This window comes from Silurus aristotelis (genome assembly GCF_946808225.1).
Source record: "Silurus aristotelis genome assembly, chromosome: 15".
Lineage (NCBI taxonomy): Eukaryota > Metazoa > Chordata > Actinopteri > Siluriformes > Siluridae > Silurus > Silurus aristotelis.
Window position 1 is genome coordinate 14,682,160 of NC_139588.1, and position 13,950 is coordinate 14,696,109.

Here is a 13,950-nt window from a genome sequence, read left to right on the forward strand (position 1 = left end):
TTGCTCGCGCTCTCTATCAAGTACTTCCGGGTGTCCGCTCTGCGCTCAGGACTTTTCGCGGTTTCTTTTCTCGGCGTGGTCGTGATTAACGTCAAAAAGAATGAAGTAGTTATGTCTTACACGCTGTCTAACACGCCTCATCGGACTCGTTTAATACAACTTTGTTTCAAATGAGCCTCTTTTCCCACTTCTGTGTGTATATGAACGGTGAACGCCGAGCGCCGACTCTGTACCATGTCCAGATGTTAGTCCACGACCACATCAGTAATCGGACAGAGAAATGATGTGGCTTGTTATCTGAAGCAGGTCTCTGTTTGCTCTTCAGTGCGCCATGAAACACGTCGTTTTTGTTCTGGCATCATTATTTTTGACAGAGTGCTCAAAAAGACCGTCCCCACATGGCGAATATGGTGAGTTTCTGAACTTTATGTTCCCTATATAACTTCTGAATAGGTTTCTGTTCAACATTTGGGGCTTTCTAGAAAGTTTGGGCAAAGAAATAAACAAACCAACACAACAAAAACACACAAATACAGTACATAGCTTTGTTACATAACTCCTGTCATTTATTTGAGATATTTTAATTCATAATTAATGTCCTCCTCCTCAGTGTAAGTATCGTAATGTACCATAGTAATTAATGAACCTGGATCAGATCATGGGCACATTTCTAATAGTACCTTAAAGAAATAATTAATTTAAGAAATGCAATTTTTCCTCCAAACAAGTCTGGTTTTATTTGTGCTATATGTTTGCATAGGTTGCCAACATATAATCCATATCTTAGTCTCCTCCTCTAACAAGTCTACACAAGTCCAATCTATTACTTTAGTTCCAGTGCACTGAGAAATCAAGAAATCAAGATCTGGACTTTTCCTGACAGATGCCTGGTTTATATATTCGAACCCAAGAGTTAATATTTCAGGTCCTGTTTCATATTTCTCTCAGATCACTTGAGGTCCTTGCTGTCAGACTTTGATGTTCTGAATCTGTCAAGTCTGCAGCAGCACTCTGTGCGTAAGCGAGATGTACACAGCCATATGCATGCGGAGAGACTTCTCACCTTCACAGCTTTACACAGGTGAGTCTGATTGCCGGTTCTACTTATCTTTTATAAGCAGATGTGTTGTTGACATATTTTCATTCACGGTTTGGTGGGTTCAATTCTGACCTGGTACTTTTCTGTACATTTTCTCTCAGTGTTTTATCTTCAGGTTTTCCTGGTGTACCCAGTGTGCTCATGCAACAGCTTTGGTGACTCTTGTGTTCTGGACTGTATTGTTGTAAATGTTGTGTTCTGCCTAGAAAAAAAACCCCAACAACCTGTGATTTAAGTTTAAAGCTACCTAGATTATTTTGCAACCTAGTTACATATTCCAACATGGAGATGCTGGTGGATGCTACAGGGCTATTTTTTGGCCATTTTGGAAAAAAATATGGTGTTGGGCTTAATATTGTGGTACGACTTAATAAGAAATAAGATGAATGTAGAGCAGTTTGGACTGAATAACTTAGTCTATATTTAGGATCTGGCTTGTTACTTTTATGTCGCCTCTACAGTGAATTATAAACTGTAAGGGTAACTTGAATTTGTGTATACATTGTTCCTTTCCAACTAAATAATGAATGAGCAATGCCTATGACCTTTTTTAAACCTGCTACACTTTCTGACTCTGTGCTTGTGTTTGTAGGCATTTCAGGCTCTACCTTACCTCCAATACCGAACTGTTCACTGAAGACTTCCGCGCTGTGGTGGTGGAGAAAGACGGCACACACAAGAGCTTTGCGGTTCACAGACAGAACTTCTTCACGGGCCATGTCATTGGTCAGTCATGAGTCTCCATGGACTTTGATTTTCGGGGATGATATTGTGATTTGTGGTGAGAGTAGGGAGAAGGTTGTGAAGAGCCTGGAGAGGTGGAGATACGTGCTGGAGAGAAGGGGAATAAAAGTACATGTGTGTGAATGAGAGGGAGGGCAGTGGAGTGGTGCGGTTGCAGAGAGAAGAGGTGGAGATGGCGGATGAGAAGTGAAGAAAAGAGTGCAGGCAGGGTGGAGAAGAGTGATAGCAGGAGTGATTTGTGATAGAAGAGTATCTGCAAGCGTGAAAGGGAAACTGTATAGGACTGTGGTGAGACCTGCGATGTTGTATGGTTTAGAGACAGTGGCACTGAGTAAAAGACAGGAGTTGGAGCTGGAGGTAGCAGAGCTGAAGATGCTGAGATTTTCGTTTGGAGGGACGACAATGAACAGGATTAGAAATTAGTTTATTAGAGGGACGCGACTGAGATGATTTGGACATGTGCAGAGGAGGGACATGGGGTATATTGGTAGGAGAATGTTGAGGATGGAGCCACCAGGAAGAAGGAAAAGAGGAAGACCAAGGAGGAGGTTTAAGGATGTGGTGAGGGAAGACATGCAGGTGGTTGGGGTGAAACAGGCAGATGTAGAGGTCGGGGGTATGGAGACGGATGATCCGCTGTGGCGACCCCTAATGGGAGAAATCGAAAGAAGAAGAAAGAAGAAGTTTTGAGAACCAGAATCTGACGACCTAAATAAATATAAAATGCAATAGTAAATACTAATTTATAGCTAGGCGTTTAAAGAGCCTGGGTGTTTCAGGTTGTGGGTCGTATTGTAGGTTTTTTGTCAGTAAGTTTTGGTATTAACTTTACACCCTACACATGCAGGGGAGGAGAACTCGCGTGTACAGGCACACGTTGATGACAATGACCTCACTGCTCGCATTCTGACTGATGAGGCTGAGTACAACATTGAGGTTAGTTTCATATGTGTCACTTACTCATACTCATTGCTTTCTCACGTTTATTTGCTCTCCACAGCACACCCAAGCTCAAAAAAGTACACTTTTATTTATTCTAAAGTTAATAACATCTTTGATGATGCATATCAGAGTCTTATAACTGGGTGTAGAATCACCCTGTTGATGTAGGTGCTGAATTCCATTACGTTGTGCAATAAGGGATTGTTTTTGTGTGTTTTTTCTGCTGTGTGTAGCCTCTGTGGAGGCTCACTGAAGGCCCGCCAGATGGCCGTTTGCTGGTGTATCGATCGGAGGACATCCGGAACGTGAGCCGTCTCGCCGCTCCTAAAGTGTGTGGCTACATCACAGCTGAGGCCAGTCAACTCCTGCCTGAGGATGTGCGCACAGCCATGATAGCACAGGATAAAGAAGATGGGGAAGGTGGGAATTTAAAGGGGTTGGGAATTCCCATTAGTGCTGTCAACTTCCATATAAATTGCATTTGGAATTTGGATTCATTGACATGTTTTGCTATTTAAATTTATTTCCATGACAAATAAACCTGCAGTATAATTCACAGACAGATTATACAAACATCGAAAATGCAAATAATGTAGAGGAAAACAATCATAAAGAAATCAAATTTTATCCTAACCTTTAATGTTTCCCAGCGCTATGCATGCCTAAGAATCTATTGTTATTCTGGGGTTATATGTAGATAAAATAAGGCTTAAATAAAGCTGCACTTACATTTTATTAGCCTACATTATTACCTATTTTTTTGGGAAGATTCTCTTAAAACTTTTATATGAGATCACAGCAGTGCTGCATTTGCTCCCATGTTCATTACAGTTCCTTCAGCTTTATCTTGCTGGTTTCTATCTACAAACATTACAAAATATAAGATTTCTCGTATATGTATGTATGCACTGAATGGCCATATCTAGACAGTTTACAATTGTATAGTAGAAGCACATGCTCTATTTCTGATTAAAATGTTTCACACCATTACTTTTTCTGTAGCAATGCGAGAAAGCAGAAATGAATGAACCCGGTTGTGTTTTTCATTTGCTGTGCTAACTCCAAAATGTTTGTGACTGTATATAGAGATGGTTTTTTTTTTATTGTATCTTGACATTATTTCACTGTATGTGTGTGTGTGTGTGTGAGTGTATGTATGTAGTGATACAAGTCCTGAAAAAACCTTAACTGGCATTGTTCATGTTTAGAGCTTTAAACACTGTATTTAGTTTTGTTTTGGTGTGTATGTAAATGCACGGCAGGAACTGCTCCTCATTGCGATACTTCATTATTTATGGAGGCTTAATTAGAGCTGCTAGTAACGGCACAGGGAACTAACGATCTGTGCACGAGGGTGGTTGGGGGCTGCACAGAGGGAGTGTGGATTTAGAAGAGGAATAGTGTTTACTGTTCTTTGGTGCAAATAAGCTGATTTGCTTTTTTAGGGCTGAGTGAAACTAGCGGGTGCTGGAGTCCTATTGTTTGGGACCTGCGTGTGTAATGATCTTTGATTTTTTTTGTGTTTTTTTTTGTGATGATTATTAAACAATATTTTTGCAGTAAAAAGGTTAACATGAGTTTAAAATACATTAAAAAAAAAAAAGTTTTGTTTGGAGTTTAATGAGTCTTTACATTTACACTTTTATAGCATTTGGACAGATGCCCTTATCCAGAGCTATGTACAAATTTCTTTGATGTCTCCATTAATTAATAAATTCTAATACTGGTTTATTAGAAACAGACTAACAATATAATCTGACTAAAACTATGTTTGGAGAGAAAATAGTTAGAAATACAATTATTTCTTTTCTTTCATCATAGGTATCTCTGCAAGAATGACCAATGCTAAATTCTTTCTCAAACACTAGAGAACCTGAGAGTGAGGAGGCAGGCAGTCGATCACAGGAAGAACACATGCCCTCTGTTGCTGGTGGCAGATTATCGTTTCTACAGACACATGGGCCGTAAGGAGGAGAGTATCACCATCAACTACCTGGTGAGAGCAGCCTGTTCGTTTAGTTTGAAGCCAGTATCTAAGACTACGTGACTATTTTAAACAGTGGGCCACTGAAAAAACAGCATATCAAATTGAAACAATTGCAAATGAAATAATGCTAAAGGGCAATTTTATTATTTCTTTGCTTACGAATTGTTGTAAAAGAAATTAAAATGTAGATCACAGCAATGTACCAAAAGTCGCATTCATTATTAATTTAATGTTGCAGAACACATGGAAATAATTTCCTTTTAACTTAAACATACTTATATTTTCAACATTGTCCTATTAACCATTTAGCATATTAGCAGTTGTAATTCGATTCGATTTAATAAATTTTTATTTGTAAAGCGCTTTTAAAAAAAAAACATTGTCTCAAAGCAGCTTTACACAGATAATGTAGTGATAAAAAAAGAATAAGATGTTGTTTAAAAGTGTAAGTTTGTCCCTGATGAACAAGCCGGTGGCAAGTAAAAACTCCCTGAGATGTCATAAGGAAGAAACCTTGAGAGGAACCAGACTCAAGAGGGAACCCATCCTCGTCTGGGTTGCACCGAGTGTCCATTTATTGCAGATATACGATGTTGCGGGGTACAGTGATCAGAAGCAAACTGAAGTCCTGAGTCAATGTAGCAGTCTGTTGCCATTAACTACAGTCCAAATTTATCCTCAAAGTGCCCGTTCTTACTCCAGAATTTCATGGAACAACCCAAGGCGTTGATGAGAAACCGTCCTCAGCTGCACAGAGTGGCCTTCAGAACACTATCCAGAGGCAGGCCTGGGCGAAGTGGGAAGATCCGAGGATGGAAGAGGAGCAGGAACAGTGGTCACTGGAACCTCAGGAGCATGTTAAACTCGAGAAAGAGAGAGAGAGAGAAGAGAGGGTAACAGGAAAAGGAGGATATGGATTATTATGTGTCCTTAAGGACATTGTGCAGTTGGGGACTCTGCACCTAACCATAACCTAAAGGGAGAACCAATAGGTAACACAGATATGAAGGATCTTTGGGATAGGAGACGACCCACCACACCACCGTCAACAAACCTGAGTGAACGTGTGACAAATATTCCAGTTCACCGAACACCCTAGATTCATGATTGCTGCAGATCTGCTCCTTTACCTAAGAAAAATCTACTGATAAAAGACTTGACTTGAACACTTAGAATGTGTCCAAGTCTCAAACACTGATTGAAAGGTTGTTTCATAACTGTGGGGCTTTGTAGGAGAAAGATCTGCCCCCTGCTGTAGTCTTTATTATTTGAGGTACCAAAAATTGCCTGCAATTTATGATCTAAGTAGCGGTGGGGGATCATAATGGTACAAAAGTTCACTTAGATACTGCGGAGCGAGACCATTAAGAGCTTTATACGTCATTAGTAGTAGTATTTTATAATCAATGTGAGATTTAATTGGGAGCCAGTGTAGACTGATTAAAACAGGGGTGATGTAGTCATATTTTCTAGATCTAGTGAGGACCCTTGCTGCTGCATTCTGAACTAACTGAAGCTTATTTATGCACTTACTCGAGCGCCCAGAGAGTAAAGCGTTACAGTAGTCTAATCTAGATGTAACAAAAGCATGAACTAGTTTTTCTGCATCCTGTAACATCATATTTCTAATTTTTGCAATATTTTTAAAAGGCGATCCTGGTAATATTTTTCACGTGAGCCGCAAAGGAAAGACTAGAGTCAAAAATCACACCAAGGTCTTAGACTGCTGTACACACTGAGACAGAAACACCATCCAGAGATGCTACGTAATTGAAAAGTTTGCTTCTAGCTGCATGTGGTCCTAGTAAAAGTACTTCCATCTTATCCGAGTTGAGCAGAAGAAAGTTATCAAGCATCCACTGTCTAATGTCCTTTACACACTCCTTAACATTAAGCTGATCTCTCTCTCATCTGGCTTTGCTAAAATATATAGCTGTGTATCATTAGCATAGCAATTAAAGCGAATACCATGTTTATGTATAATTTCACTCAGACGCAGCATATATAAAGAGAAAAGCAGTGGGCCTAATACAGATCCTTGCGGAACACCAAACTTTACCTCAGAGAGTGTGGAGAACTCACTATTTACATCTACAAACTGATAGAGATCAGTCAAATAATGTCTAGCAGGCCGGATAGTATGATCAATGGTGTCTAAGCTGCACTAAGGTCTAGCAAAACAAGTAGAGACACAAAGTAATCATATTAATGCTATTAATGCCCATCGTTATCATCATCATCATATTATTATTATTATTATTAAAGCAACTGGACCAGTGTAACTGGTTGTCCTTTGGACTAAACGCATCATACTTTCTGTCTTGTGCACTCAGTGTGTTGACTGATATGCCGTGTGCCTGCAGATTGAGCTGATCGACCGGGTGGATGACATCTACAGAAACACATCTTGGGATGAGGAGTTTAAGGGCTACGGTGTTCAGATCCAGCAGGTTTGTGTCACCATTGCTTCTGAACATGTTTATGGTCATACCATAAGTATGACTGTTGTTGACTTTTTGTGTTGTCAGATCATGATAAACAAATCCCCCACTAAAGTGGAACCAGGACAAACCCACTACAACATGAAAGGGAGTCCAGTGAAGAACAAAGAAGTATGGGATGTGAAAAGACTTCTGGAGGTGCGAGAAATGTTCTCCCAATACATTTGTGGTGTCTCACTGAATGTACACAGTCATTATTTTATCGTGTATATATATATATATATCGTGGAGTGGGTGGAGAAGAGTGATAGCAGGAGTGATTTGTCATAGAAGAGAATCTGCAAGAGTAAAGGGGAAAATTTATAGGACTTTGTTGAGACCTGTAATGTTGTATGGTTTAGAGACAGTGGCATTGAGTAAAAGACAGGAGGTGGAGCTGGAGGTAGCAGAGTTGAAGATGTTGAGGTTTTCGTTGGGAGTGACGACGATGGACAGGATTAGAAATGAGTTTATTAGAGGGACAGCGCATGTAGGACGTTTTGGAGAGAAGGTGAGGGAAGCGAGATTATGATGGTTTGGACATGTGCAGAGGAGGGACATGGGGTATATCGGTAGAAGAATGCTGAGGATGGAGCCACCAGGTAGGAGGAAAAGAGGACGACCAAGGAGGAGGTTTATGGATGTGGTGAGGGAAGACATGCAGGTAGTTGGGTTGGAAGAGGCAGATGTAGAGGACAGGGGGTATGGAGACGGATGATCCACTGTGGTGACCCCTAATAGGAGAAGCCGAAAGAATAATAAGTAGTTGTTTATTATTATTAACATTTGTGAACATAAAAAAATTAACATTTTTAAAATGTAAATTAAAAAGTGTTACATTTTAAATAATATGCCTGCTTGGTTAAAGAATATACAAAAATAATATTAATTTATAATTAAATTATAAAAAAATATATAATAAATCAAATTAACGCAATACATTTTTTATTATTTAAATTGATCAAATGAATAAAAAATAAAATAAAAAATGTAATTAAATACTTTACATTTGTTAGACCACATTTGGTTAATACAGATGTAAGCGTGTATGTAAGCGTGTGCATGTTGTACATTTCATTTTCTGTCAGGATTTTCTCCTTTTAAGAGACATATTTAAAGGTGAAAATAAAACTCGAAAGAATCGGCTATATAATCCATAGCTCTAGCGTTAGTCGCTAACCAGGAAGTGGCTAGGGGCTAACGATAGCACTATGAATTATTTCATGAATGCGCAAAACAAATCAAACAAATCTGGTACGGAGTGAGTAGCCACTGTCACACTGCGCTAACTCTAGTTTCTTTTTTTTATACCCCTGGCATTGTTGTGCATGTTTTTAAGTTATATTATATTATTATATATAGAGTTAATAATAATAATAATAATAATAATAAATGCACTCAAAATGTTGGTATGAATACGTACTGTTACACCCCAATAGATACAATTATGGCAAATACATATGACACTTTTGCTTTTGCTATTTACAAATATATTTTGTGCCAAGAATTTGGGTCCGGATTTGGTTCTGCTTTTCCTAAATTCCTAACTTGTGCACTACAAAGAATAAACTAGGGCTGCAACTAATGATTATTTATTTATTTTAATCGGATTAAAAAAAAGATTTTTTTTTATTAGATGTTTTGCTTTTTATAACTATATAAAACACTAATTCAGGATATTTATGTATAAAAGTGTACTTAAAAAATGCAAAAGCCATCTTATAATTTAGACATTTTAAAGCTTATAGTGGCTGCTTATTGAGTAATGCATGGGGGATTTGTCCTTTGAACAAATTCGCTTATGCTGGGTTGTTGTTTTTCTGTAAAAACAGCAAAAAAAAAGAGCATTTGAGTATGCAAGGTGCAGCAATTTGTGTAAATCAACATTTGTATTGTTTTTAATGATAATTACAGATGCGAGTTGACAACCGTGCTTAAAGAAATCAATATAAAATATAATACAACATTGTTTTGACAATTTCTGTTTAAAAAAAATACACAGACATTTTGTTTTGTTGTGAAGATATAAGCATCAAGAATATATAATGAATGTAATTTTGTATAATAATTAAATGATATATGGATAAATTAACATTGAAAACAAGCATGTGAACGTAGTAACCCCGCAGTAAATCACGTTTGACAACAGATAAGTTGCTGTTGTAGCAGACAAATGCTTTTAAAAGAGAATAAAACGGAGAAACGCAGCAGGCCAACAGACTTTATAATAAAAAAGCACAAATAAATGCATTGGTGTACAAATACATAAACATTCGCTGAAAAACCACAACAGTGAGTAAAATGTAATTATTTACTGCTGCTGTTATTTGCTGCTTTTAGATGTAGTGTTTGTTCGCACCGTTTTAATTGAATCTATCGCTATGTTGCGAGCGAACTGATTGCGCAACCTGAGTCACGACAGAACAGATCCAGTGCGACTGTCCTGAGGTTACAAACAGTTTACACAACAGCACTTCATTAAACTACACCATTTTCACATGAAGAGGATTATAATGTTCTTTGTTGTGTTGAATATAAAATGCTTTGGATGACTTGGGATGCACACTTTCCTGCTGCTGGTTGATCCTGTACTCTATTTTGCAAGCGGCTGTGTTAGCTTGCTGTCGCGCTAACCGTAACTTGAGCAGCCCAACTAATTGAAAATGGCATTTATTAACAACGAATTTCATTACCGATTTTAGCGATTAGTTGTTGCGGCGCTCGAACAAACAGTACAATATAGTGTACTTCGAACATATACATATCCACAATAAATGTACAAACACAGTGCCTTTGACTTTGTACTTATAAATAAATATGTATTTATGTGCAGAAACAACACCTATTATATAATTAATGTAGATCACAGGGGAAGTGGTAGCTCAGGGGTTAAGACACTGGACTCTTGATTGAACTGAACTGTTAAATTTTTTTAAATAGATAATGAAAGACACTCTGGACAAGGGATGCTGCCAAATGCTGTAAATTTACTGACGTTTTCAGGGCAACATAAATAAAGCTTCAGTGGAAAAAGCTAAAGAGCAAAGACTTTCTTACCACAACTGGTTCGATAATAGACTTTTAAAAGTATAAATCTTTTCTTTCCTTTCAGCAATTCAGCATTGACATTGCAGAAAATGCCTCCCAAGTGTGTTTGGCTCACTTGTTCACTTATCAGGACTTTGATGAAGGCACGCTAGGCCTTGCCTACGTCGCCCCCGCCAAAGAAGAGGCCCCTGGAGGAGTCTGTTCCAAAGGTGAGTAAAAAGTTGCCCACATAGGGCATATCCACACACTGAGGGAGCAGGTGTGAATGTAAATGCAGCTTTGAACGCAAACGCACCTGAAGGAATAGTGAGATAAAGATCTGTTCCTCAGACACACTGACACCCTGTTACCTATATGTTAGTACAAGGCTTCCTTTAAATGTGTGCTTCGAAGGTGTTTCAAATGTGCTTATTAATGTTATTTTCTAGTGTTTGTGTTGTTATTGCTATTATACATACATCACTTAGATAATATTTTTGAATAAGTAAGGAGTTTTAGATTTAAATGAACAACTGGCAAATAAAGGCCAATGTCACTCAAATTCATGCTCACTGCAAACCAAGAAAGATGATTGGAAGGCCAGGGATTCAGTTTAAATCTTATTATAGTTAAAGTGCTGGAAATCAAGTTCCAGTTTGCCTTTAACAAAGTTTTTCAAAATCCTACAATGGTTTGAAAGAAAGTGTTCATTTTTGTCATTTTGTGGTTTGTTCTAGAGTCCCCTCAGTCAGGAAATGATCACCGGATTATATACCTGAACACAGGCTTAACCAGCACTAAGAATTATGGGAAGACTATTCTGACGAAGGTTGGAGGGTCTGTTTTGTTCAAGTTCACAGGCCTGATATAATAAATGATGATGTTAAATAGTTCAGTCTCTTACCTGCCATCAACAGGAGGCTGATTTGGTGACCACTCATGAGCTCGGGCATAACTTCGGGGCTGTTCATGATCGAGATGATGTGCCATACTGTGCCCCCAGCGAGGACCATGGGGGAAAATATGTCATGTACCCCATTGCTGTGAGCGGAGATCATTCCAATAACAGGGTACTACGTCTTTAATGTACCGCAAAGTCACCAGAACATTGTTGAAGTGCTATGTGACTGCATTACTTTAAGAAATATATCTTCATATTTAAAGTATATACTGATAATGTATGTTATGTTATGTACTGTAAAAGTCTTCCATAGATTTTATTTCCTACTTTTTGACAGTCTTGCAACATAAATTCTTATTCTGAAATCTTTTTTTTTTTTTTTTTGTGGCGAGACCGCCATACAAGTTCATGTCAACTCGCTGTTACTGTAGTGCCATAACATTAATATAAGTGTGTGTCCGTCTTACAGCCAGCATTACTGTCCAAGTTCCAGTTATAGAAAATTTATTAAAACTTTAATGTTTGAAAAGTGAATGGTGTAATTTTAATATGGTTCATAGCCAAGTGCACTGTGGTAAAAAACGTTCAGAGCTGAGAGTAATGCATGTACTAGTATACAGAACCTCACACAGTAACTAAAATCTCTATGTAAATCATATTTCTTAGCTCCTTGAATTGGAAATGAATTGTGTTTAGCTTGTTTATAAATATAGGCACATTCATGAATATTTGTGTTGCCTGTTAATGCTATAAGTGCATACTGGTTTAAATCCTGTCTAGCGTGATGTGATGTATACACATATTCAGTTGGTTTTAACGTTCAGTGGCCGACTTGCATGTGAGACGCACGCTCTGTGTGAACAGCTAATTGACCATTCATGATTCAATTTCTCAAAATGCAAATTCTTGTTGCAAAAAAGGAAGAAAAAAAATGCTGAATTATTCCTTTTACTGTACAGCTTTACTATTGGGATAATTTTATACGAGGGCTTTCCTTCAACAAATGTCAAATCATTGTATTTGTTCACAGCTGTTTTCCAACTGCAGTAAGATGTCCATCGTGAAAAGCTTGAGACACAAGGGCCCGTCATGTTTTAAGGAGAGAAACAGTAAGGTTTGTGGGAACTCCCGAGTGGAGGATGGAGAGGACTGTGACCCGGGCCTTGTTCACCTCCACACTGACCCCTGCTGTACCTCAGACTGCAAGCTACGACCCAAAAAGCAGTGCAGGTAGGGCGCCCTCATGTGGCTGTGGAGTCTATGCACATCATTGTAATGCACTCGTTCATGGTATAAACGATAATCATCTTTTTGTTCGATTTCTTTTTTTTTTTTTTTTTTTTTTTTTTTTTTACAATTTACATACAAATTAATAGCACATAAATCTATTGTCTGTTCATGGTCTTGTTTTGTTGCCAGTGATAGAAACAGTGCCTGCTGCAAGAATTGCATGTATGAGAAATTCGGGAAGCCATGCCAGGAACCCATCAATGCCACCTGTAAAGGAATGTCCTATTGCACAGGTGGGACAAAATCCGGTTGACTAATACATGCTTGGATTAAAAAAAAACAACGCTATTTTCCCCCTAGTGTTGCTTTGAGATAAACAAGAGAGAAAGAGAGAGCATATGCCATTATTAAATTCAATAGCAATTTGTTCCTTTTGTCTCAATAGGTAACAGCAGTAAATGCCCTCCTCCAGAGAACCTGCCTAATAACACCATTTGTGTGGACAGCGGAAAGTGTATGAATGGAGAGTGTATACCATTCTGTGAGGCGGTCCCCAAACTGCTTTCCTGTGCCTGCAATGGTGTGCTCTCTTTTATTTTTATTAGATTTTATTTATTTAGCATCGAGCTCACTAAATAAACACGTAGTGGGGTCCAAAGGTCTGACACTACTTGCTAAAAATGCTTCTAATTTTATACCATTTTCATTATATGTGATGTTTTTTTCAAATTCAGAATTTCATTGTAGACCATATGCCCAATTTTGTATCAATCACTGTATTAGCACTGAATTCTAAGTAACTAACCAGAACCAGCGTAATCAACTTATTAACTAGATTCTAAGTCCAATCTGTCCAAAATCTGACAAAAATCTGATAAATCCATCAGGGTTGTCTAATTGAGTTTTTCTTCATTTGAAATTATTTACAAGTATAACTTTAAGATAATTGAATTACTTAATGTACGATTATCATTATGATGATTATTTAATGTACAAGTTTTCCTGGCTTGTCACACGGTAACATGTTTTGTTTTGGGGATCCACTAAGGTTTCGGAAGGTTTGATAGTCTCTCTTTTACAGAGACAGATCGCTCGTGTATGGTTTGCTGCCGCAGTAAAAGTGGCGCATGCTCTCCATACCAGGATGAGGACGGAAACTTCCTGTACCTGAGAAAAGGCAAACCTTGCACTGTGGGCTTCTGTGATGGAAAGGTGTGTGACTTTACCCTGGCACACCGAATACTTACAGAATTTGGGGTTCTTGTTCATTTCTTTAGCTACTTTATGGTGTAATATTCAACATTCCTGTAGCATTTAACTGTGTCCAATATAGGAATTCAAATGTAGCTTCATTTAGACAAATTTTACAGCAATACATTCATACATTGTCCAGCCACCATCATGTGCATGACTAGGAAAAGATTTTAAAATGAACCCAGGCAGGACTTATGTGCATGTTTCTCTCCCTCTGAGGGAACTGCTAAACACTGACTAAGGACATTTATTCTTAAGATAGGACACTACAGTAGCCTACTCCTGA

General features: G+C 38.2%; 1 protein-coding gene across 1 annotated transcript in view; it reads left to right on the plus strand.

Annotated features, from left to right (window-relative positions):
• The window catches only part of adam17b (ADAM metallopeptidase domain 17b), a 19,587-nt gene continuing 5,637 nt past the window's right edge, over positions 1-13,950 (plus strand). The window contains exons 1-15 of the mRNA XM_083562249.1: positions 1-410; positions 949-1,081; positions 1,692-1,825; positions 2,691-2,779; positions 3,019-3,205; positions 4,654-4,781; positions 7,136-7,222; positions 7,301-7,411; positions 10,365-10,509; positions 11,017-11,108; positions 11,197-11,349; positions 12,211-12,410; positions 12,600-12,703; positions 12,856-12,990; positions 13,492-13,622. Coding sequence (XP_083418375.1) covers positions 332-410; positions 949-1,081; positions 1,692-1,825; positions 2,691-2,779; positions 3,019-3,205; positions 4,654-4,781; positions 7,136-7,222; positions 7,301-7,411; positions 10,365-10,509; positions 11,017-11,108; positions 11,197-11,349; positions 12,211-12,410; positions 12,600-12,703; positions 12,856-12,990; positions 13,492-13,622 — 1,908 coding nt within the window. The 5' untranslated portion in view covers positions 1-331. The remainder of the gene's footprint in view (positions 411-948; positions 1,082-1,691; positions 1,826-2,690; positions 2,780-3,018; positions 3,206-4,653; positions 4,782-7,135; positions 7,223-7,300; positions 7,412-10,364; positions 10,510-11,016; positions 11,109-11,196; positions 11,350-12,210; positions 12,411-12,599; positions 12,704-12,855; positions 12,991-13,491; positions 13,623-13,950) is intronic.